Source organism: Uloborus diversus, chromosome 7, assembly GCF_026930045.1.
Source record: "Uloborus diversus isolate 005 chromosome 7, Udiv.v.3.1, whole genome shotgun sequence".
In the NCBI taxonomy this organism is placed as follows: Eukaryota; Metazoa; Arthropoda; class Arachnida; order Araneae; family Uloboridae; genus Uloborus; species Uloborus diversus.
In genome coordinates, this window is record NC_072737.1 from 152020289 (window position 1) to 152047626 (window position 27338).

The 27338-nt window shown below is 32.8% G+C and overlaps 1 protein-coding gene across 1 annotated transcript; it reads right to left on the reverse strand.

Annotated features, from left to right (window-relative positions):
* Positions 1-1368: 1368 nt before the first annotated feature.
* LOC129226378 (probable dual specificity protein phosphatase DDB_G0281963) lies at positions 1369-26876 on the reverse strand. Its single transcript, XM_054860981.1, has 7 exons — positions 26519-26876; positions 24789-24902; positions 24559-24680; positions 21719-21806; positions 19605-19779; positions 6648-6696; positions 1369-1598 (listed from the first exon to the last, which is right to left on the reverse strand). The coding sequence occupies exons 1-7, from the start codon at positions 26812-26814 to the stop codon at positions 1474-1476; spliced, it is 969 nt and encodes a 322-aa protein (XP_054716956.1). The 5' UTR covers positions 26815-26876; the 3' UTR covers positions 1369-1473.
* Positions 26877-27338: the final 462 nt, after the last annotated feature.

Genomic DNA, 27338 nt, shown 5'->3' on the forward strand with positions numbered 1-27338 from the left:
GTTGTAAAGAAGTGAAGAAACTTCAACCAACAAAAACAGCTGGACAGAATAGGAGCATTATTGTTTATTTTGCTTCACTTTTTCAATATGCTTTTTAATGTTAGTGTTGCCACTTCCACTTTTTTTTCTTTATCTGCAATTCATATCATTCTAACGGTTTTACCCTAATGAACCCTGCATTGATTGTACTTGTGCATCTTATTTTCACTTTTACTTATGTTTAATTTACACTGTAAACTTTTGTGACTTTAATTATTTAAAAAAAAAATTGCTTTAAAAATATTGCATGTGCCTTATTATAGAAATCCATTTAAAGGGCAAAATTCCAATATTTCATATATTTATCCTTATTAATCTTTTTTCTTTGACTTAGTCTAGCTTGCGGCTAGATCGTGAGGAGAAAGGTAACAACTTGTTTGATTTTAGTGAAAAATTATACTAATCTTCCTTTTAATAGAATTACATTTGAATGTATTTAAAAATACATACATACGTAACTAAATTTTCCGCACGTTAGGCTGTGTCCAGGTTTGCACAAACTTGCGGAGCTAACTACTCAACCTATGTGTTGTCACACAAATCATGTGTTACAACACATAAACACACGTTATCCCTTCCACAGAGTGATTTAAAGCATTCATCGCACATACGTTTGCATTCGCACTCATGCTTTTAGCTGGTTTCCTGCGCATGTTTATTCTTATCTGGACTCTCCTGTGGTTCTATTGTTAGGTTTGGAAGTGGTACTAATGATTCTGAAGTAGTACATTATTTCAAATTGTTTTGTCATTTTTAATACTTTGAATTGGATTGTGTATCTGAATGTTAATTTTATTATGTATAAAGACCTATTACTGACTTGTTTGAAAAAGTTTTTTTTTTTTTAAATATTGTTGCAACTATAATTGTTTAATACCTTGTAAGTTTAAGCAATGATGTAAGTGTGATATAAGTTTTACCAATGATAAATTATTGAGTATTTACTTAATATGTATGGGAAAGTGCAAAATAATTGTATTCCAGAAGGTACAAAATATGCTGTGTACTTCAAGACTGATTTTGAATACTTAATTTTTTAGTATAAAAATGGTAAATCAAAATTTTGATAACGTTGCTGTATACCTAATTATCAGCATGTCCGTATTCAATCCAACTAATGAGCCCGACACTATTTTAATACATGCACTTGAAGGATTTTCTAAAAACAAACGCCATGTGGTTAAAAAGTGTCAGTAGATATTGGATAACCATATTAAAAAGATATAAATGCCTTTTTGTAAGCTGGTCTGTTTTCAGATCTTTTACAATTTTATACAAAAATCTATAAAATAAACATTGTGAATTTTTTATTGTGAGTCTTGTTTTATTTCATATAGATTTTACACACCAGTTTAAAATCATGTTAAAAACTTTATTTTAAGCACAAACACATAAATAATAATAATAATAATAATAAAGGTGAAACATGATACATCAAGTAATTTTTACAACATTAAGCTCATTAATGACCGCAGGAAGATTTTCCAGTTCTCTGTCTATCTTGCTTTCAACAAATTTAAAACATGGTGAAATTGTAGCACCACAAGGACAAATCTGACCTAAAAATATATACATTTGAGGAATTATAAAAAACTTTGTACATATCAACAGGCTCGGACTGGCCCGCCTGCCAACCTGCCCGAGGGCAGGTGCGCCCTTCCTACTTTTTAAGATGAAATGCAATGCAAACGCCTTCGCTGGGGAAAAAAAAAACGTCTTCCAAATTCAGAACGAAAGTTTTCTAATTGGTTCGAAAATTTTCCTCCGAGCCCGCTTTCCCTAATGTTATCGTCTAAAAATTTCCGTCTTTTGAGTTTCAATTTCTAAAAATTGCCGGTAAAAGTTCCTTCCATCCCATCTATTCATTTCCCGTAATGTTTCCAAAGATGACTAGCAAGAGCGTTTTTAAGACTCTTCAAAAAAAAAGGGGAGAGACCTTCGAATCTTCAATCAAAAAGACTGCCTATTCTGGAACTTCGATTTCGAAAACGTTCTGGAAGAAAGTTTCGAATCGCATTTTTTTCCCTAATGTCATTAAAGATGGACGGCAATAGCGTTTCAGGATTAAAATTAATAAAAAAAATTATGGAGATGAGGCCACTAGACTTTCTCGCTTTATCTTCTAACATCATCGAAGTTAGTCTAAAACTGCATTTTTGAATTATATGAACAAGTTTATTATTGTTGGTAGAGTCGGTAGTGGTTGCCGTTTGAATACACTTGTCTAGGCGTTTGTCAGTGAGTTTTTCTACACTTATTTTAATGAATTTCATAGTGGAAAAGTTGAATTTCGTATAGATATGTAGCAGTGTATTTTATAACATAATGACCAGTTGACATCAATGTCGCCAAGAGAAAAAAATATCACTTAGAAGATGCGAAATCAAACCACTGGGCGACTTCAGAAATTTTAAATTTATTTATTCACTATTTTTTGTAAATTGCCGTTTTTGGCACTTGATTGAAAAATCTAGTGAAAAATCTTCCCCTAAAAGTTAACAAAGGTGGCCTACAGTCAAGTTTTTACAATTTCAGTGGGAAGTCCACAAAATCTCTCCTCTCCCAAATAAACAAAAATCGTCTAAAATTGCGTTAAAAAAATTCCGGGAAAAGATTACCAAACTCTCTCCCCCCTCCCCCAACGCATCACAAAAAATCGTCTACAACTGTATTTTTACGACTTTAATTCCAAAAATTTTGCAGGGGAGAGTTCCTCAATGCCCTCTCTTCAATGCCATCGAAGATTGTCAAAACTTTTGAATTTTTGGAGCTTCAATTTCGGAAATATCGCCGGAATCGAAAACTTTTTCGAAAATGTCGTTAATGAGGGCTTTCAATTACGTTTTTAGAACTTCAATTCCGAAAAAATTCCGGGGGAGAGCTTTCAATCTCAAGTCCTTCTCTTAACGTCAATAAAGACCCACTATCATTATGTTTTTGAAGTTTCAATATTGAAAATTTAAGGGTTTACTCCTGACTCCATCCCTTCCCTTTACGCTACCAAAGATGGCTAACCATCGTATTTCAAAGTTCCAATTTCCAACAATTACCGATGGAAAGTTCCAAACCCCGTTCCTTTCCCCTACGTCATAAAAGATGGCTTACAACTGCGTTTTTGAAACTTCAATTTCGAAAAATTTCCGGAGAGGAGCCCCAATGTCTTTCTTTCCTCATCTTTCAACATCATTCAAAGATCGTCTAAAACAGCGTTTTTGGAACTCCTACATCGAAAAGTTTCTGTTGAAAAGTTTAACACCCATGTCTTCTGCTACGTCATCAAAGATGGCCTACAACTGCGTTTTTAGGACTTCAATTCCAAATTTTTTTTCCGGAAGAAAGACCCCGAAGCCCCTGGTTTTTAGCAGTACTAAAATTGCATTTTTGAAGCTATCATAAAATGACTGGGGAGAACTCATGTCTCTCATCTTTCCTTTCAAGAACACAAACATAGCAAATAATTGTGTTTTCGAAAATATACCCTTAAATTTCAAAAAAATTCCGGAACAGGACCCCCAAACCTCCCTTCCACTTCTTAATCTCCAGAAAGTCTAAAAATGCGTTCCAAAAAATTTTTTCGAGAGAAAGCCTGCAAACACTCCTTCCTTTGCGCGAATATTAAACGAAACTCAATCAACAAACAAATCCGAAACTATCTTCAAATTTTATTTACAAATGCAATTTTAGTATTTCAGTATGTTCGGTACGTAAACTGGTAAAAAGAGATGCCATTTTTGTGCCGCAACCTTTCTTTTATAAGGAAAAAAGTACAATTGAGGACCTGAATAACAACAGAAAAAACTTCACGAGTTTTCAAACGAATCAAAAAGTTAAAGGGTTTAATTTAGATAATAGATCCAGAATATTAGTAGACTCTTTTTTCCAATTGTGTGTGTGATACTCGAAACACTTATAACTTTCATTCAAACTCTTTGAACGAAGCACATTATTCGAAAAAAAAAAAAAAAACATGCTTCAGTTCTTAAACTTTTTTAAAAATTTTATTTTCATTAGTCCCCCCTCTCCCCCCTTAATGAGTTACTAAATCGCCCCTCTCAACAGGATCGTCTGGATCCGCCACTGATCGCTGTCCTAAAATGATCGGTTATATTGTTTCCGCAATCCCCCCCCCCCCCATTGGCATGCGCCTTCAGAAAAATTGGGGATGCGCCTTTTTGAGGATCCAGTCCGACCCTGCATATCAAGGGTGATTGTGTTTTGGTTTTACAGTCAGGGTTTGAAAATATATTATAATAAATATCCGATATTTACATTGGGCACAAACTAGTCTTCAAAATAGTAAATGCATCCTCAAATCACTCTTTATTTTCTTATGTTGTTGTTACAATATGTTAACTTAAAAAAAATTAAGATTTCTTTCATTCTAATATTTCATTTTACATTTCATCAATTTTAATGGTGTTAATTTAGCATTAGCTGTTTTACTCATTTTTCTTCTGTTAGCTTCTTTTGCAGTTTCAGTTATATATGAATCATAAAAAAAAAAATAATATACCTTAGTTGGTACACGGTCATAAGTTATTTTCTTTTTCTTTTCAGACCAACATTTAATATTTAATTACAAACTTTTAATATGAAATAGAATTCTTACATTACTAAAATTTTATGCATATAAATTAAAAAAAGGAGTATTATATTACTTAGTTATATTAATGATGTTTTGATACATCATAAAAATGCAGCATATAAATTTTTTTAAAATAAATAAACAATATTACTATCTATACATATATGTTTGTTTGTTTGTGTGTGTGTGGCGCGCATCCCGGGAAAAGCGGTAATGCCTAGAAAAATGAAATTTAATATACAGGTGCAATTTCTGCCGGAGATGTGCACCTCGGGCTTCGATTTTTGATATTTTAACTACAAAAAAAAAAAAAAGTTATTAAATGTTTTATGTTTTTTTTTTTTTTTTTTTTTGCACTTTTTACCTCACAGACTGCGAACCAATCGCACCACACAAATATTTTTCGTACTATAGTGTAGGAAATTTAATTTTAAATATGAATGAGGATAGAGCAATTTTTGTATTTTTATGAATTTTGAAAAACCTTTAATTTGCATTTTTCCCTGGGTTTTATTTTTGTATCAAAGCCTCATTTCTGAAATTTAAGTTGTTAATAGTAAAAACATTCTACCCTCTTCAGAAGAAAAAAGTTCTTAAAAATATACAAGAATTTTTTTAAACAATTTTTTTAATGCTGAACACGTCTTTCCACGGATCAGCCAAAAAAAAAAAAAAAAAAAAAAAAAGGGTTCTTCAATCTTTTATGCCTCTGGCGTCACTACTTGAATTTCGATTCGATATTTACAATGGAATCTTAATCACAAACAATGCTAATCTTTTTTTTACTACACAGCTTACTTCTACATTTTATGAGGTGATCACCACGTGTTTTTCCCACAGCACTTGCTTTTTTTCTTTCCTTTTTTAGTTTTATTTAAGGATTACATTTATTTCTTTTACCGTTCCCCCCCCCCCACCAAGCTGGACGTTTTGCTGCATCTATATTACGCTACATTTCATAGTTCTGCGCATTTAATTCAATAAAAACAGCGATATTTTTTTTACTTTGTCAAAACGTTACTTTTTGCGCACTACGGGGAATTTTTGAGATAACCTTTTTTTGGTCTACTGAAATAAAAGCGTTTTTTTGAGTGATCTTTGTTTTTATTAGGAAATGAACGGGGAGGTTAACATAAATAAATACGGATAAGAAAATTTAGAGATAGATCGTAAAGGTAGATAGCCGCCGAAGGAGGCAATCTTGGCCAATAAAATGTGAATGGCACAAAAAAAAATAGAGATGGATTGATTAATACTGCTGCCAAATTTATTTAAACAGCCGCCGAAGGCAATAAACTTGAAATAAAAACGTATATCACAAGTTAGCCAAACAGTCGCCGTAGGTGGCTGCTTCCATAGAAGGCGAACCAGCTGGTCGCTGCAGGCGGCTAGTGATTAATATAATTTTTGCATTTAAATTACCATAGTTGAAAAAAAGAGAATTTAAAATATCATGATGTTTTCAAAATAAATATTGGATATATATCATGGTGTATATCAAATGATATATATTGGTAAACCCTGTTTATACTAGTATTCCTGTCTTTTAAGGAATTCTGATTTTTTTCTCTGGTTTGAGTTTACTTTATCAACTATAAAGTATACAACGTGGGCAGCTGATGGATACTTTAGGAATTTCGCTAAACTTACAAATGTCAAGAAAGTGGATCATAATTCTAGAAGTTTTAATTTTCAAATGTTAGGAGATAATGTTCATTAAGCTAGAATTAATAGTTTTACATACTGACCTTTCCATTAACAATGGATAGTGTGTCTGCACTCAAATATTAAACACTTCTGTTTGTAGTGTAGAAATTTGTTTTGTGCATTTTTTTTTTTTTTTTTTTTTCTGTCCTTGCAAGCCCCTTATTGAAATTAGTTAGCTTTTGGGAAGAAATTTGATTGCTTTCTATTGTTCACCTTAAAATTCTTAAATAAATGTTTTGTTATAAATGCAGAATGCAATCACACATATATTGTTTTCTTTTTGAGATGTGTGAATCTACTTAAAAGTCAAACTTACCTTTCCAACAGAATGTTCCAAGTTTTGCAGAGCATTCAGGGCAGAGAATCTAGTAAAATATTATTGTACGGTTTGTATTAATTTTTATGTAACTCATATTAGAACAAGAGAAACTAATAATAATTTGAAAGCAGTTTTAGCAGCAGTTATGTAAACTTTTCTAGGGGCTATCTTGGGACAATATATTTTTTTACACAGCATGTTAGCATGCAAAATAATAATTTGAAGCGGTAATATACATTTCATGAATGGGTACTCTTTAGCAGATGTGCTACCTTTCTACCTACTGGTTATAATTGAAATGTTTTACGTGATTGCTTAACTTTGTTTTATTAAATACTAGGGAGCTCTATCCCCTGCTCGCAGGCACTCATCAATCCCTGAAGATTGCATCCCAGATTTAAATCATTTGTTAGGAAGAATTGGATTAAAATATGCGTTATAACAAAATAAAAATCTCATTTTCTCTAATAAAGATTATACTAAGACCACTGCAACTGACATAACATGAAGCTAATTCATATTAATGAAGCTGCTTAAAATGATACTTTTTGAAGTATATAACTTATTTAATAGTATTATTAATAATAACAACACACAAAAATAGCAACAATGTAGGCACCAGACAGATTATTTTTCAAATCTTATAGGAAAATCAAGGTAACATGACTTCTGACTGACATATTTGTTCGAGAGAAATAGTTACAAGGTAATTTCTTTAGTCGCATAAGGTACTGGCGTCCCCCCAAAGCAGAATACTTTATGATGTTCTGCAATGTAAAATCATTTGACCAAAACTGTTCTGCCAGTACTTCAAGCATTGTACACGAAAAAACGTGACATTTCCCACAAATTGGGTGTCAAAAATCAAAATCGTTTCACGTGGGAGGTTTTTTTTTTTTTTTTTAAACTGGACTGTTGTTATTTATTTCTGTGGAAATTGGATATTTCCGGAAACATCACAGCTTTCAACCAAATGACTAAAGAGCACTGAACTTGGAAAATTAGTTGATCATGAAAACTATAAAATCAAAAAAAAAAAAAAAAAAACCTTTAAAAAGGTGTCAAACCTAAATCGATTGAGATTCTCCGAAAATAGTTAATATGCTTTCTAAAATGCCAGAAAGAGCAAAGATACAAAATTTTATAAAAATCCGAACCTAGGTGGTAAACCACATTTTTTTTGGTTAATTTTACATGGCATGAAGGAGCAATTAAAATAATGTTACTAAATAAACAAATTACTGAAATAATAAAATGAGTCGAGTTTGGGTTGCATATAATAAAACACTTCAAAACTTTCTAAATAATTGAAATATTTTCTGGATGCAAAGGGATTGAAATCTCAAGCAAGACACGCAATTTCCGGCGATGGACGTGTTTCAATGTTGGCATGTTTCCGAAACATCCGTGCATGGTGGAAATTGCAGTGGATGAAGATCGATTGAGAAAGTCCTACAAAGTACTTATTGAATTCAACATGGCGAGCTTTCCGCCAAATTACTGTAATTTGCGAGAATTTTAGATTTTCTTCTAGTTTTAAGAAATCTGCACAATTTCTGCAAAATTCGATCTTGAGTTGGAAGATATTTGTAGAAAATCTGTTGTTTCTACAGATTTTCTGCGCCGTAGTTTCTGCAGATTTTCGGCACTGCAGTTTCTGCAGATTTTCTGAACCATGGTTTCTGCAGATTTTCTGTAGAAATTTCACTGAAATTTGCAGAATTTCTGCAGAAAATTTGTCAGTTTTCCTCTCACACTTGAACAGAATTGTTCTGCAGCTCAGGCATCTGTTCTGCGACGTACGTCGCAAATTTAGCAGTATTCTGCTTTGGGGCTGGCGCCAAGGATTTGTCTAATCTTGAATTGCAGGAAATTCACATTACATATAAATTTTCCCTTTCTTTCATGTTTTCTCCCAACATCAGGGAGGTTCCATCGTTATATGTTGGACAGTTTGGATTTCATTTTTCCTTATATTTTTATATAGAGGGTGTTTTTGAACTCTTGGGCAAAATTTTCAGGGGTGATAGAGGGGACGATACAAAGCAAAACTCATATAGGAACATGGGTCACAAATGTTATGCTATTGTACTACATGCACACAAAGCTAGAAATTGATGGATGCAAAAGAGGTAAAAAATTTATTTCACAAAGATGATTTCATACAACATTTTAGTTCTTAAGATTTAAAACAGTTGTTGAATTTTGTGGTCTGCAGCTGTAATACATGCATTGCAATGACAAAAAACTCACTGTTACAATAACGAGCTATTTTGAAAAACACTCATCGATCAATCGTTTGTTGCGACACATGTATTACAGCTGCAAACCTCAAAATTCAACAACTGTTTTAAATCTTAAGAACTAAAATGTTGTATGAAATCATCTTTGTGAAATAAATTTTTTACCTGTTTTGCATTCATCAACTTCTGGGTTTGTGTGCATGTAGTATGTCAGTATTGCATTTGCAACCACTGTTCCTATATGATTTTTGCTTCTTATAGTCCCCTCTATCACCCCTTAAAGTATTACCCCAGAGTTTAGAAACACACTGTATACAGTGAAACCTGTGCAAGTTGACCACTTGCGGTGCAGTAGTTTTAGGCTCAAGTTAGACAGGTGCTCAAGTTATAGAGGTTGATATATATGATAAAGGAATAATTATGTAACTGAAAAAAGCAGTTTACTTAGGTTTTACTGCATATAGAAATTAATAAGGGTTGACAGTTGAAATTATGTTGTTCTAGTGAAAGTACACTTGCATTCTTGAGTCATTTATTGTGCAAAACAATGTTGCTAATATTTGTTTAAAAGTCGTTTTTTAATTGAAGCCTACCCATCACATGCAGGACACACTTTTGGACATCAGCTTTAGAGTCCTCAATTCTAGCAATATATCTTCTAAACTTGTGCTGATTCTAATAATCATTTTTTATTGTTAGTTTCAAAAAGAAACAAATCGTATATTTAGTTCAATACTGCCATAAGTGCAAAGTTTAGATTCTACAATGGTATTGCTGTGCTTGTACATGTAGAATTTTGAAATGAAATACAGCCACGAGTGCTTAATATATATGCATAATTATTAAATTTAATTTTATTTCTTGTAAGTTAGCACTGCAATACCACCATAAAATCTAAAATTAAAATTTTGTACCTATGCAGGGTTTGTACGCTCCGGGAAAACCTGGAATTGTCAGGGAAAATGACATAGTTAAAAATGTCAGGAAAATTTCCAATTTTGTCCCAAATTTTTTTTTCCGATTTTTTCCCAGGGATTTTTGTACTATGAGATCTAATCTTCATCTGTATCGTTGTTTCTTGAAAAAAATTGTAAAAGTTTTGAGGCATTAAAATTCCATTTAAATCGAAAATAATCAGCCAAATCTATTTATTATTAGCCAATCTTGTGGGAAAACGTTACTTTAAGATTTGACTTGAGAAAAGCCTCGAACAGTCAGACAAAACGCAAAATTATTCAACAATACAACAATTCTAGCTATCAACTGGGAGTTGAGATGATACACTAAATAATGAATTAGGTTGATGAAAGCCTTTGAACATGGAACTAAAAAGCTTATAACTCGTTTTTTACACAACTTAGATTTTTCTAACAGATGCCACCCTTAGCAGAAAAATTAGCGCTTTCGATGGACACATAATGTGCCGGGCAAGTATTTTTTCACCCCCATATTGGGTCATTTATTCGAAAATTGGGATTTAATTTGGAATAAAAAAGGAACTATCAATCAGATTTTTTTCGAACTGGTCTATGAACATTCCCAGTACCAAAAAGAACAAGTGGTAAAAGTTTCAACCAAATCTGCCGGGTAGTTTCTGAGATCTTAGGGAACACACGCACCCGAACATTCACCAACATCCATTTTTAGCCTACTTTCCCAGTAAAAGTCAGAAAAAGAAGAAAAAAGTATGAAAGAAGGCTTAATGCATCTTTAAAATGTCACAAAAAACAAAAAAAAAAGTCAAAAATAAATAAAATAATTAAATAAATATTGAAAAATTAAAAATTGGAAAGTAGGGTATTGAGATGGGGAAAAATGTCTGTCGGTCTGTCTGTCCTCCCCTAATAACTTTTGAATGAATAGTCCGATTCGAACAAACTTTTTTTTGTTCAAAAAATCTCGGCGAGGACACCTCATTCCCATATTTCACTTTTTGATTTGAACTATTTTTTGTTCAATTTTGAACAGTTCAAAAAAACTTAACATTAGCGCCTACGGGGAAATTCAAGGCAATTCCGAACTGTGAGGCGAATTTGCTTCAAACAAACTTTGTAGGAAAAAGCTTTTGATGAAAAACTTGTCTACAAAGTATCTTTTTGATTTGAACATTTTTCCGTTCAATTTTGAGCAGTTCAGATCCCTTAACATTAGCGCCTACAGGGAAACTGAAAGTCAATGTAGATTCCGTACTTGAAGGCGGATTTACTCCAAACAAATTTTGTTGGAAATAGCTCTTGACACCAAACACCAGACTTTTGACTCCGAGAATTTAGGGGCACTTGACTCCGACTCCCGACAATTGATCCGACTCCGATTTCGACTCTGACTTCGGAACTTTGGCAAAAATTTATACACGGAAGGACAAATGACTAACTCCGATTATTAGATATTCGACTCCGACTCTTTTACCCCAAAATGAGATTGACTCCGACTCCGCAGCTATGGTTTTGACTGTGAATAATTATTGTTGATCTGACTTGTTTTTATTTTACTCTAAAGTTTTAATTTAGGCATTCAGTTTTCGGCGATAAACTCGAAGTCATTTATGTTTCTACATAAAGATATGAGCAGACTTTTTTTTTTGACAATAAAAATTATTTCTTTAAGTTGACATTTTATTGTTTTTGTTTATTTTGGTAAGCGCATTAATTCATTTAAAAAATTGTTTTTGGCAACAGGGGAAAAAGAAACGATTTTTTTTTCGATATGATGTATTTATTTTAATGAGCTCATTAATTTTAATTATCATTTTTTCGTTTTGAAAGCTGTTAAAGATTTTTTAATGGAAAAAAGTGTATTAGCTGCTTTGTTTAAAAGTTGCTGCTATTTTTTTTTATTTTACGCATCTAATTTTTTTAGATGAGTGAGGAATATTTTATTCCTAGAAATCAGCTTAAAGTATTTTAAAAATATGTTTGAAAAAATTTGCGATTTTAGCTATTTTTGAGAATATTGATCAGGTACTAGAACGTAGTATGGGTATACGGGAAAGTAGGCTCGTCTAGTTCTAGACAGAACTTCTTGTTATATATATGGATTGCCATCTTTTTCTGTGCATTATTGTTGACGATGCCTTAACGTCTGTATCAAGTGTCACAGAATTCCACCGCCAGAGTGGGACATGACAGCCAGCAAACGACTACTCTGTTCTTGATTGCAGTTTGGAGCTCGAGTCTAGTGATTACCACTTGTTTCCGAAGTCTAAGCATGGCTACCTGCGATCCGCTTGCTCTGTGCTTTAACACTTTGATGGCCAACGTTTCCAGAGAGATGAAGAAATCAAAAAAGGGGTGAAATGCTTGCTCAATGGGTTGGTGGTGGAATTCTGTGACACTCTATACGGGTCATTCCATGTCAAGTGATCCAAAGTTTTTTCCCTCACCTTTTTGTATTTCTTTGAAATTTGGCTCATCGATTGTACCCTTTGAGGTAATCAAAAGTCCAAATTTTTAGATTTTTATCTCTATTATTTTTTTATTTATGACACTTTGATTTTTCGAAAAACCCGCTTTTTTCATGGATGCTTGAACATAAAATGGACGATAACTCAGCACCAAATATAGATAGAATGCTTTGGTAAAAAGCATTTTAAGAGTACATTAGTTGCTGTTTAATGGGATATGCAACATGATTAATTTCAAAAAAAATTTAATTTTTAAAAAATAAAATTTAAATTTATATTTCTTAGAAAAGGTATAATGAATTTTTTTTTAAAAATTGTCAAAAATTTGTGTGTATTTTATCTTTATTTGTGCAAAGTTTCAAGTTGGGATCTCAATGGGATCATATTTTTATGAATTTTTAAATAAAATTTGACTTATGAAATAATGACATTTTTCAGATTCTAACCAGTTAAATATGGGGTTCTTTTACTGGGGATGGTCTAGTAAGTAGTAATTGATCATGACTATACTTGAAATGAACTGACATGACGTTGTAGATTAGTACCCCACATTCCTCCGCCACACAACCACTTTTTATCTTTTTTTTCTTTCAAAACTGTATTTAAAAAAAAAGCCGGCACGTAAGAGTTATAACCATAATAAACTGGGACGCACGCTGCTAAACATCAGTAGTGACTAAAGCTTATAAATGGGGTAAGGTGGGGGGGGGGGGGTTATAAAAACTAAATGTCAGAAAAACTGAAGAGAACCACTCATTTGCAGCTTTTTTTTCTTTCGCAAAGTGGGACGGTAGGGGGAGGGGGGGGGCAATCAGGAATGAAACATAACAATATGGAAGGTTATGCTCAAATTAGCAAAATTTGTTTGATCTATAACTGCTTTTAATATATGTATAAATAGATCTCGCTGCATTGCTCTCGTTTACAAGTGAAATTAAAAGAAAACTAGCATTAAAGAAAAGAAAAAACAGCTGCACTCCAAATGTTGTAGAAAGACAGTTAGTTTTATGCGGACAAGACATATGACCTGATACTTAGATTTATTTTTAGTTTAGTGTAAAAAGAATGAAACAACACGGGGGAAACACTAATATTTTGCTATGATATTTTGCAAACTATTTCTTTCCTCCCCCCAAAATTGAAAGTTGGTGTAGGGGTAAGGGACGAAATGAATCATAACTTTCCTTATCAGATAGTGAAATAATCAAGTACACTTTGTGAAGTTCGCAGGGGTGCCCATCCCCCCCAAGCTCAATGGCGCAAATTCCCCCCCCCCAAAATTTTTCTCGCTTTCGAATCGGGTTAAACAAAAATTTTGAAAATATCTAATTTCCAGTCGAATTCCCGGGGGGGGGGGGAGCGCTAACAAATACCATTTGAACTTAAATATTGTTGGATTGTTCCGCCTCGCTTTCGCAAAATTTGCAACGTGGACCTTGAGTAAACAAGTTTTGGAGACCCCTGAGTTTTACTGCACCTTTTTTTTTTCAAAGGTATGAATAATTACAGGGAGAATGGATTCAACTTTCTGTTTAGGGATGGAGTGATTACTAGATGTATGCAATATGAACCTTGAAACAGAAATATAATAGTCAGTTAGCTAGAAAGTACGGGGGGGGGGGGTCTCCCCCGAAATATTTTAGAAAATGTATTTTTAAAACCAGTTTTAGATGATCTCTGGTGATGTTTGGGGGATAAAAGGTTTGATGGCCTCTTTCCGGTAATTTTTCAATATTGAAACTTCAAAAACGCAATTGTAAATAGTCTACCGTTGTGTTAGGGAGAAAGGCAGGTTCGGGGGCTCTCCTCCGATAAGTTTTCAAAATTGTAGTTCTAAAGACGCAGTTTTTGACTATCTGTGGTAATGTTAGGGAAAAAAGAGATTCGGGGGCTCGCCCCCGGAAAATTTTCGTGATAAAAGTCTTTAAAACCATATTTTAGACTATCTATGGTTAGGGGACAGGCAGTTTTCTGAAATTGATCCTCTAATATTACAATTGTAGCCGACCTTTGTGACGTTAAGAAAAAGAGTTTTTGGAAGCTCTCCCGGAATTTTCTCGAAATTGAAGCCCTAAATTGAAATTTAAGACGATCTTTAATAATGTTGACGAAAGTGGCGCTCCACTTAAATTTTCGAACCTGTAGCTTTACGTAAAAACGCAGTTTTGATAGATCTTGATCAGGGCCGTCACTAGGTCAAAAAACTGGGAGGGGGGGTACTACACATTTGGCTGCCCCTTAATTGTTTAAAACGCATGTTCCAATATGCAGAGAGAGAGAGAGAGATTTAGCTTCTGGTTTAGCAGGGATAGTCATTTTACTGGACCTTAATACAAGCAATATAAATTTAATTGTAAGGAGAATATTCAATCAGAAATAGGGGGTGTCGAAGTGCTACCTCCTGGAATTTTTTCGAAATTGAAGATATAAAAACGCATCTTTAGAATATATTTTAAGTTGGGGAGGAAGTAAATAGAGAGGAGGTCCAATATATCCAATAATTTTTACAGAAATTTTGGTTCCCAAAACACAATCGCACGTTATATTTGATTATGAGAGGCGGTCCGGGGGTTCTCCCCCGGCAATTTTTCAAGGTTTTTAGTTGAAAAACTCGGATTTAGACGATCTATGGTGATGTTACAGGAGGAAGAGACTCGAAGTCATCCCCTGATAAATTTTCAAACTTCTTCAAACTGCAAGCACGTAATTGTGAATTATTTCTGATTGCGACAGGTAAAGGGGGTCTCCGGCTCTCCCCGGGAAAAATTTGAAAATTGCAGTTCGAAAAATGCAGTTTTAGACGATTTATAGTGATATTAAGGAGAATAGAGATTCGAACGCCATCCCTCCAAAAGTTTTTGAAAATGAAAGCTTTAAAATGTGGTTGTTGACTTTTTTGTTAAAATGAAGTGCACCGCCAGTTTCTTGAAACTAAAGCTCCAAAAACGTAATTTAATCTTTACCGAACTTACTTCACTGAAGGAGGATATGGGGGGAGGGGGGGAGTATTGAAGGGGCTCACGCACAGAAATGTTTCGAAATTGAAGCACTGAAAACGAGATTTAAGACGTTTTTCGGTGATGTTGGCGAAAGAGAGAGAGGGGGGGGGGGCATTCTCTCGAAAAATTTCCAATCTGTAGAAAACGCTGGTTTAGAAGATTTTTGATAAGCTAATGTTAATGGGTGGAGAGATTCGAAGTCCTCCCCTGAAAAATTTTCAAAATTGAAATTCAATTAACGCAATCGTAGGCGATTTTAAATACTGTTAGAGGAGTGGGGAGTTTGGGAGATCTCCCTCGAAAAATTTTCTGAAGCCTTGACAATAAAATTTTTGAGGATCTTTAGCAATATTAGGAGGAGTTCAGGTTCGAAAGACCTCAGGGAGTTTTTTTTTAAATTAAAGTCCAAAACACGAAATTTTTTCGGCCGTGAATGATGATGATTGATTAATTGAGAAGGCAATGGGTTTTAGAACGTTTTCCCGAAATTTTTTCAAGGCCTATGTTTTAAAAACTCAATTCCTGACCAGCTTTTGGGACGTAAAAAGAAGGAATTGGAGTTGTCCACCTCAGTTTGGCTACTTCCCTGTCTTCATTTTAAGTTTTAATTATTGGTAAACATAGTGTGGTAATACTTTCTTCCTATTTTAGTTTGCCAAACACGATTATTTGCTTGGATTTTCCATCGTAAAATTGTCAATTTCCAGCCTAATATTTTTGTTTTCTTGAAACAAAAGCGTCTGCGCCCCCAGAAAAAGACCTTTTAACATTTTGAACGGATGTGGTAATTTTGTGCGATACCTTAGGTCTTATTTATTCCACTTCATTTTATTTTAAATGTTCCTCCTGCATCTCTTGATTAAGCTTTGAATTACCCACGATTTTTACGTTCAAACATTTAGAACTCCTGGTGTGATCATTCATCACAATATTTTTAATCTCTCTTAGCATTAAACTGTTTTTTTTCCCCTCTCTCTCTGTTTCAAATATATTTCTGCGACCCAGGCATTTTTCTCCACTAAGCAACGATTTTCAGAACAATATTTTTCATCAAAAAAAAATACATATGGGGAATGTTTCGGCGGCCCCTATGAAGCCATCCTATTTATTTATCTATTTTTTTTTAAAACTGAAGAACCATGAAGCATGGTTTTGTATAACCAGGGCAGCCGAGAGAAAAGCCGTGCACCATGTTAGTTTTTTCGCCGGTTCTCCCTCCTATTATGCTAATTTTACTCATGCACAATACTTGAATTTGAGCCAGGTCCATAGTTTCCGCTTAAGCAGACATACCCACTCTGTAGCCTAGTGAATAGTGCACTGAATACTATTTTTTGGGTTAAAAATATTTGAAACTCACATTTCCGCGGCCCTTACTTTGACAATCTGATTAAAAGAGAATCATGGATGTTCCTAAATGGTATTTTAACATTACTTTTTCCATTTAAATTTTACTACAAAAATGCTTTTTGTCACTATTATTTCAGTTGTTCATTTGTATTTACTATTTTATTTTTTAAAACAACGAAGAGTTTTTCCTTTTTCTTCGTTTGTTACATCTCTAAAAGGAAATTGGCGGCTCCCCTTATTAAAAACTGGGGGGGGGGGTAGCACCCCCCCCCCTTGGCTTCGGCCCTGATTTTGATAATGTTAGTGGAAGGTGTTTCAGTGCCATTCAACCGGCAGTTTTTCGAAATATATACTCCAAAATGCAATTTTAGGATTCTCTTAGATTATGTTAAGAAGAGAGGGGGGAATTAGGGGCTCTTTCTTATAAATTTTTCAAAATTGCAGTTCTAGAAACGCAGATTTAGATGACTCTTGATGATAAAGATGGTGTTATTCGGGCGTTACAGTGAAGGGCGTTCTCCTGAAAGTTTTCCAAAATTGAAGTTACATAGTCAAAAAGGATGGATAGCACACAGATGTGGCAGATATCCTTCGTAAATCCTTAAAAATGGATTCAGCTATTCAGCACACATGGAAAATCAGAACTCGAGAATTTTAACGATTCAAATATTCTTCTATGCATATCAGATACCTTCTATGCTTCCATCGGCGAAAACCAACATCACTGAAAGTTTTAATAAAAATCATCAATTGAAGAATTGAACCAGTCCGTTTAAAAATGGTAGAGAAGATGATAGTAAAGTGAAATGAAAAAGTCTACAAACTTAAGCTAGTTTATGAAAAAACTCTAGTAATTGTCGATTAGAGGGATTAAAAATATGTTTTTCGCAAACTTCAAAACTAGTTCTTAACGATTGTCAAGGTGCAAATGAATCAATGAAAGACAAGTGCATAGTGGTCAGAATTATTACAAACAATAAACTAAGGAGAGGAGAAAACTTTTTATTTTAGTCATTTTTGATCTCTCTCTCCCTCTCATCACTGTCACACATATTCATCATGCATAATTATTCTACTTCAGAAGATTTATAATAAATTAAATAGGAAGCAAATCGTCTGATCAAGCTTTGAAACGGGCACAAACTCCATCCTGTCTCTGATGTTCCCTTTATTGAAAAGAGACAAGGGTATTAAATTTTGGTAAAAGTACGTGAAAAAAGTATTACTTATGCATCTATTTCTTGTAGAATAAGATTAAATATTTTTTCCTTCCAAAAATCAAAAATTTCATGTTCTAAAGAAAATCAAAACTTCTGGAAAAAAATCCCCCCCAAAAATTTTGATGGCGCAACTTGCGCCATAATCCCCCCCCCCCCCCCTGTGGGCACCCCTGGAAGTTCGGATTGAAAAAAAAAACACTTGGTCTAAAAAAAAAACATCAGGTAAAGCGTGATACTAGTATAGTGTTAATCGTATGTGTGAGTGAGTGTAGGGGGGGGGGGGGGAATGTACTTTGTCTTGCTATAAAGAAGAACATTTACCAGCCTTTAATATGTTTTCTATTCATTTTGTTTTATTTTATTCATTTATTATTTTTACATTTTGAAAATAGTTTTGGAAAAAAATAATAAAAGTGGTGGCCCGGGGGAAGGGTTTTTTTTCTTACTTTAAAGAAGAACATTTACCAATTTTTAATAACTTTACTATTCATTTTGTTTTTTTATTCGTTTATTTATTTTTTACATTTTGAAAATAGTTAAAAAATAATAATAAAAGTGGTGGTGCGGGGCGGGGGTGGGGGGGGGGCTTGCCAATTTACAAATTCACGTCGGCTCATTTCAAGCATAGTTATGATCAATTACTACTTACTAGACCATCCCCAGTGAGAGAACCCCTCTTTTAACTAGTTAGAATCTGAAAAATGTCATTATTTCATAAGTCAAATTTTATTTAAAAATTCATAAAAATATGATCCCATTGAGATCCCAACTTGAAACTTTGCACAAATGAAGATAAGATACACAAAAATTTTTGAGAATTTTTATAAAAAATTCATTATGCCTTTTTTGAGAAATTTAAATTTAAAATTTAAATTTCATTTTTTAAAAATTAAAATTTTTTTGAATTTAGTCATGTTGCATATCCCATTAAACAGCAACTAATGTACTTTAAAATGCTTTTTACCAAATTTTTCTATCTATATTTGGTGCTGAGTTATCGTCCATTTTATGTTCAAGCATCCATGAAAAAAAGCGGGTTTTTCGAAAAATCAAAGTGTCATAAATAAAAAAATAATAGAGATAAAAATCTAAAAATTTGGACTTTTGATTACTTCAAAGGGTACAATCGATGAGCCAAATTTCAAAGAAATACAAAAGGGTGAAGGAAAAAATCTCCCAAATTTTGGATCACTTGACATGAAATGACCCATACAGAAGTTAGGGCAACCTCGACAATAATGCCCAGAAAAAGATGGCGATTACATATAAAAATAGAGAAACATTTTTTTCTTTCCAACGATGTAAATTTCAATGAGAATAGACAGCGTTGTATATTTGTAAAATTGATGGGAACCTCACTTTTGGATCAACCCTTGTAGATGTCAAAATGACAATCTTATCCCACAAGTGTAATTTCTCATGAAACACTAGACTGCTCTGAGCAGGTAAACAGCAGTATCTGCAGAAATGAGTTGTCAAGATATTTGAAGAAACGCATTTTGGATTCAATAATAACAATAGGGAAAGGTTGAAATTAGACGTCTTCCTCCTGCTTCCCTTTCAGAGGAAACGAAATAAGCAAACTTGCACAAAGCTAAGCTAATGTAAAATAGAAAGCAAAAATGGAAAATTTGTATATAATGCCCTTTACCAGCCCACAGTAATACAGGTTTCGAGAAACAAGCATATAAAGAGTAAATAGTTAGTTTCTTTAACTGTTAACAGAAAGAAATACAAACCTTTCCTGAATGAGATGAACATGCTTCAGTCATCCAAGGTAAAAATTCAATGAATAATGAACATTTACAAATGTTTGGTGATTGTTCAGAAATAAGTTGCTGGGCGTAATTATTCCAATACAGGTCTTGCCCTTTGATGTGTGAAATGATATTGTTATGTGAGAACAGGTATTTTCTGAAAGAAAAAATGTTGATATTAAACACAATAAACTATTTGTCATTGAAGCATTTCAAAAAATAGAAACTGCAAGACAAGGTTACACAAAACCTTTTCTTTTTGGCTCAAAAAAAAAAAAAAAAAAAAATTGAATTTAAATTATGTGTTTTGCAATCACAAGTTGCAACAGGACCCTACTCATTTGGGTTATTGTTTCTAGAAAAGGATCCTATCCAACCCCCCTTAGCCTGCCCTCCTCCTAGGAGGTTACGTGTGTATGGTTGTGTGTGTGCTTAGGCTTGTGTGTGTATGTAGACCTGTGTGTATGCACATAGGCGGAGGTGTATGTGTGTAAAGGTGTGAGTGTTGAGTGTGCACACGTGTAGGATATGGATGCCACCGCACCAGGAGAAGCGGATTCTGGGGGACAAGTGAGAACAATAAGCAATCTTGATTGCTCAAAAAAAAATCCCGAAAAAACGTGAGTGCAATTTAAATTGCTATTTTGAGCTTTTTAACATGTGTTCTATATTTATATTTCACGCAGGATGCAAACTTTTAACTCTTCAACACTTTGATATTTAATGAATGAAAAGTTTTAAAATTTACTTATTTTTTAAAAATACACCCCCCTCCCCCGGACCAACAAGCCATTTCTTCTCGCTATTTAGTACAGATGGGAAAAAACTATAAGAGGTATTTTCAGCATCAATATTGTTCAATCCTAACCAAATAAGATGTCAGTAAAAGTATGACAACGTGTATATATGCACGAATAAAAGCAATTAAAAAGATTTACTAATCCTCATCTAACTTTTTCTCGTTCACTTATCTGTCCTCGGACTTATCCCTCGGTTTTATCCTCCTTTTATGCACTTATGAAGGGGTTTGGTTTTATAACCCCGAAACAGCTGTTTGCAGAGTTTTTTTTAAACTCTTTTTAATTGATTTTATTTGTACATGCATACACGTTGTCATACTTTTACTCATTTCATTGTACAAAGATTTTGACTGCTTCTTTTACATAAATAAGATGTTAGTTCATGAAACCATTCTCACATAAAAAACATAAAGCAGAATTTGCTGTGCCAATTGTATGGAGGTGCTGCTGTAGGTATTCATCTCCTGTCAACTAAAGAGCTAAGTTGGGGAAAACCCTTTTGCCGCCAGTGACCGGTAGTAGCATGTATCTAGTGGACACTTTTTCCAATTCTAAAAATGTTCCAATATTTTTTTCTGGTGAAACAAAAATTGAAACTCATTAAAAAAAAAAAAGATAAAAGTCACTGGCAGAGTAACTCGCTGCTAAGAGCAGAAAGCTCAGTGCTAAATACTTTTAAATACTTTTTCAATTGTACGGGATATGCATTTTTCTGACATTTTTAAGACTTTAGATGGCATTTTTAAAAATTGACATTGACATTTTATTTATTTAGTCACCCTGTGGTTGGTGGCCACTGCTAATTTTGTCCTTTACAATTAACATTCAAAAACAGGTAATGCCTGTCCTCCTGGGTAAATTGGGACTTTTCCCAGACACAATATCACAAAACTAAAGTTTCCTCATAGCGGAGAGGACAATGGTATGGTGGCAAAGACTTTGCAACAGCTACTTATGCTTTTGCAAGCAAAAGTACTTCATGCTTTCACAAAAAACTATGCTTTTGCAAGTGTATTTGGCTCCTCATTGCCAAGAAACCCAACATGACTTAGGATCACAATGGAGAACAATTTTCTATTTTCAAGAAAATGACCCAATATTTTCTTTAAAAAGAGCTCCTTCAAGAGTATTGTTTGACATTTTAGGACAACTTGTAGAAAAATGAAATTCTTTCTATTTACTTCGAATTTGATAGTCTTATAAACAAGTGCGTTTGTATAATAAATATGAAAGATCAAGATAAAACAATTTTAATTAAAAATCAAATAGTTAATGACAGATTATTAAAAAATTTACCTGCATTGTCTGCACTTATATTTATCCCCATTGTTTATTTTGTCTTTAAATCTTGCTAAATAATTTTGAACTGCATCAAAATTGTCACCTTGAGAAAACAAAAAATAAAGTATAAAAATTATTTACAGCAAATGCAAATGACAAAACTTTAAAACAGCAATATTACAAAACTAAACAATTAACATAATTGTACATCACAGCTGCCAACATTGAAAAATGAAAATTAGGAAGACTTTGCAGTGATAAAATTTGTTGACAAAACTTTATGTGTAAAAGAGGTTTTTCAAACAAAGTGACTTAAACTAAGCCTGTTTCCAGAAAACGCCCCTTGCGTCACACTCAGACCATTGAAAAGACTGAAACTGCTTAGTGAATCGACAGAATGGTATTTGGAGAAGTGACAAGAGATAGATTTATAAGAAAACCTTTATAGTCGTGACCATCAAAGCCACAACTAAGTCATTAGTTCAACTTCAAACCTTGATCTAAGAGTAGAAGCTTATTTAAAATCATTTAGTAATATTTAAAAATCATATATTAATTTCTTTTACCATTATTAAGTTTTGAAGCATCAAACTATTAAGAGTTGATTGATGAGTCAACAGATTTCTACCTCTTCAACAATAGAAAAATGTGACATAAAGATATTTTATCGCTTTTAAAAACTAAATATGGTTAAACCCCTCCTAATGGACACCCCTCTAATGCGGACAATTTTTAATTCCCCGATTCCAAGGCGAATAACATAATTAAATTGCTTTCCTGCAGACACTCCTCTATTAAGGACAAAAAAAATTGTCCCGATAGTGTCTGCATTCAAGAAGATTTACTGTAATAGCAGAAATTCTTAAAAACCCCACGTGATTCAGGCTGTTGATAGGATTCAAACTGGCTAGAGAAACTGCAGATAAGGCAAAACACAAGAGATGGATTTATAAGAAAAACTTCATGTTCGTGATAAATGCCAAAACTGAGAAGACTAAATCTTAACACAAAAGTGGAAACTTAAGATTAATGTCAAACAGTAATCACCATTGAAAATGAACTGAGAAGACTAAATCTTAACACAAAAGTGGAAACTTAAGATTAATGTCAAACAGTAATCACAAATGTAAATATATTGACATTGAAAATATGTAACTACTGTAAATAACTATCTTTCTTGATTCCGTGGATAGGAACAGCAGAATGGAACATAAAGTGCAGCCACCTTTTTGGGGTGGATTGGGTTGTTGATGCAATAAAATATACCTACATTACTTGCAAAGAGCTACATAATGTATATTTAATGCAAAAAATGTAAAACTAGACTAAAAAAGTAGAAATAGTGCAATCTGCAAAAAAAGCTTGAAAAGGTATTTTGATCAATTTCACGAAACTTTAAGTCTAACGGGAGAATTGAAAGGAAGCATTTGAATGGTAACAGTTGCAGTTAAAAATATATATATATATATATATATATATATATATATATATATATATATGTTTTTTTATGAAATTTGACCTTTTTTTTCAAACTTTAAAGCTGATGTGCAATCTGAAGACATAAATATTACATTTATAAAATTATTTTTCCAATATTTAGGATGCCAATGCACAACTTGAAATGCTACTAGCCCTTTTCAAAAATATCAATTTTTCAACCAACCCTGTCGCCGTTCAAAAATCCAGCAGGAACTGAAATTCGGAAATTGAGATTAATTTTTACTTTTTTAAATTAAAATTAAAAAAAAAAAAAAACTAGTATGTTTGGTTTAAAAAAAAAAAAAATACAACAGTAATATCTCTCTTTCTCAAAAGTTCTAACGAACATTATTTGAAGCAGGAAAACATATGGGGAGTGTGGCGAAAATTGGGAAAGTTTTACCACATTATTTGTGAAATGAACATTTTAAAAAGAAAGAAAATAGCATAAATATGTTCAAAAAACGATTGGATGTACACAACTTTTATATGCCAGTATGAAAAGATTTAGTTTTTGCAACCATGATCCGTTTACTGTGAGTATTTTCCGTACAATTCATATCACTCATCATCATTGAGTACATTGTTTGTTTCATCTGATTTAGCTTGAACTTCAGCTAGCAAATTTTTGGATGAACGAGTACGGGACACAGCTTCCAAATATTCCTCTAGTCCAGCGTTTCTTAAATTGTGTTCCGTAGAACCCAAGGGTTCCATGGAGATCCATCAAAGGTTAAACAAAATTCTCACTCTTTATTTTCCTAACTTTCGTTTTAGACACTTTAAAAAACCTATTAAAATAATGATTTTTGCAAACTGAGTTTGTGTCAAAAAATTTTGTTTTCACAATTGTTTTTCAACTTTTTTTTTTTTTTTGAAATTTTTGAAATTACAGTTCAAACTAATGAACTTTACTTATATAACTTTTACTTTGACTGCAAATAAAACATTTCAAAAAATGTTTTTTCAAACTATACTACATATGAAAAAACATGGGTTACCGGAAGAAATGGTCGTTTAAAAAGGTTCCAATCATTGAAAAAATTAAGAAACACTGCTCTATTCCATGAATTAAAGAAATGGCATTGTTGTATGTCCTTAGAATTTGTGAAGTTTCATTTGAAATCAGAATACTTAAGGTATTTTTTCAAGAAAAGATTAGCTGAGATATAAGATTGAAATCAATAAATATTTTATGAATTATCAAAAATATTGCACCTGGGCTTTGCTCCACATTGAACTAACCAAGTATTTTTGTTTCCTCGTTAAAGCCAAGTTTTTGTTATATCAGGGTTCATTATAAGTGAATTTGACAATTGTTTTATATTTGTACAGCAAATTGGAAAGTAAGAATAACAATAAGTTCTGAAACATACTTGAAGAAATTCTTCGTCCCAAATGGTACAGTGAAAATATCTTATAGTCCATGTGTTCTTCATCTAATTTACAGTTCATGGCCTCATATAATCTCAACTGCGATAAAAATCCAGCATTTGGACTGAAATGAGAAAGCATAATAAAATGTATGAAATGCATCTTATATATAAGACAAATTTCACAATAGATAATATAAACAGACAATGAATAGATATATTACAAAACATACCAAGCACAATAACGCTTTTCTTTAACTTTCTGAAGAGCTTCCTCAACACCAATCGAATATTTTTTCATCAAATAAGCAACAACAAGGGTGGCACTACGAGATACACCACCATAGCTATAAATAAAAAAATTCAAGTATTTTTATAGCAAATAAAAACTTTTTTCTTAAAACTAAGGTTTTACAAAATGCCTAAAAAAAGACTCAAATACCTGATCTCAAAAATTTGAGGAATAACTCCTGCAAAATATTTATTGCATGTATGTTTTTGAAAATTAGAAATTTTTTCAGAGAACCCGAAATTTAGAATTTCTTAAAAGTTTTTTTTTTTTTTTTCTGAAATTTAGAATTTTGAAAATATCTATTTTTGGGAGGTTAAAGCTGAATTTAAAAAAATCAATGTTGCTTTTTAAATTAAAATAAAATTTAAAATTTGATTTTTAAAAATATTATTTTTTTAAAAAAAGTTTTTTATGCAGCACTAAATGGTACACCTAGTTAAAAAAAAAAAACATTTTCTTAGTTTCATGTATAAAAGTATGGTCCTTAGAACTAAGCCGTAGACAGAAATTACTTTCAAGGGTTCCTTTGTTTCTTTTAAACTTTGTATAACAGCAAATTCATCCTGATTTCATAGAATATCATGGTTTCCATTTTCATTACAGATGTGATTGCAGTGCAGTAAAAGAAGGGAGAAACAAAGTATAGAAGACAACTAATTTTGGAATCCTGAAATTCGAAAGAGCTGAAATCTGGAACTTTTTTCATGAAATTTATTCATGCATTTTTTTCTTATTTAATAGGTTTGAAAAGGACTTTAATTTCTTCTTTTCCAGAGAAAGAGTTAAGGGTCATTTCACAGTATTTTGGGCAACTAAGTAGAATACGTAACATGATTTTTTTTGCCATAGTTATTTAATTTACTGTTTGATTAGCACATTACTTTGTTTTGAGTATGTCCTTCCAACACACAAATTCAAATTGAAAAAATCTGCTAATCAAACAACAAATTAAATAGTCATGGTAGAAAAAGTGTCATGTTACAGACTTTACATTTGTTCAAAATAATGGCCCTTGAGCTAATATTTTTCCTTATTTGTTATAAATTTATTTCTATGATATATTTCATAAAAAAAAAATATTTAAAATGCAAAGGATTGAAAACATTTTTGATGAATTCAACTCATTGCGGATTCTTTACGAAAAAAAAATAAACTTTTCAAATAAGGGGCATTCCAAGGTATTTTTGACATTTATGTAAAGTCCGTAACGTGACCTTTTTTGCCATAACTTTTTAATTTACTGTTTGATTAGCAAAATTTTTTATTTTGATCTTTTCCTACCAACACACCAGCTGATATTAAAATAATTTGCAAATCAAACGGTAAATTAAAAAGTTATGGCAAAAAAAGGTCACGTTACGGACTCTACATAATGTCAAAAATACCGTGGAATGCCCCATAAACTTTTAGTTAGTCACCTGAACCTCACATTTTCAACTCTTCTGGCGTCATTTGACACTACTTTTTGCGGCAGAGCTTTATAAATTTTACTGATTGAAATGATCTGTTATTAAAAATATATTCACTGTTTATACTAGAAAGATTTTAATTCAGCTTTTAAAGCGAGAAACATCATACAGGTGGAACGCGACTAGTTATGTCATAAAAGAGTGCGCGACAAACGGAAGATTAAAAAATTATAAAGTTAAACATAGAAAAAAAATACCATACCAATGTACCAGACAAGCTCCCTTTTCTTGACCATCTTTGATGAATGCATTTGATGTTTCAAAGCAAGATAAAATATCGCAGTCAGCGCAATCTTCTAAATCAATAAACAGAGTTTCGATTTCTATCGTCTCGGGTTTTGTGATGGGAAACATATATATAGTTAGCACATGAGTTATGCCGAAACGTTTTAACGTTTCCTCACTTTCGGCTGCATCAAGGTTACCTAGGAATAACTTAGGTTCGATTTCATCACACTCTACCATAGAAGACCTCTCGAAAATTTCGAAAGAACACATATATAAATCTACTGTTTACAAACTTTAGCGCAATAGCAACCAAAACGGGAGCTACCAAGAAAAGTTGCCATTAAGCCTGTAATAAACTTCAAAACAAAAATATAGAATTTCCATTAGATAAATTTTAATATGAAGTATTTCAATTTGGCTTACTTTAGAAAAGTGTTGTGCTGTAATTTGATCTTGAAATGCTAAAATACCTTCTGATCTGAAAGATGTCATCATATTTTGCAAGGACATTCTCTGGGTGCGTTCGACGAACCTCACCGGTTAACCAGTAAGTAACTGGTTACTTACCGCAGCGTTCTATGATCAACCGGTTACCTCACTGGTTACCATTCTAAGCAGTTGATTGGTTGATTGGAGCACGTGATCATTAGTTGTCACGTGATTAACTAACCGGTCGCTCTCGGTCGTGCTCATCGAACGCAACCTCTACGTCACTTTTCAAACAACTACTACAACTTTCAAGGAACTACTTGTATTTATTTGTTTGGATTTTGGTGTTGGGCTTTCCAGTTTTC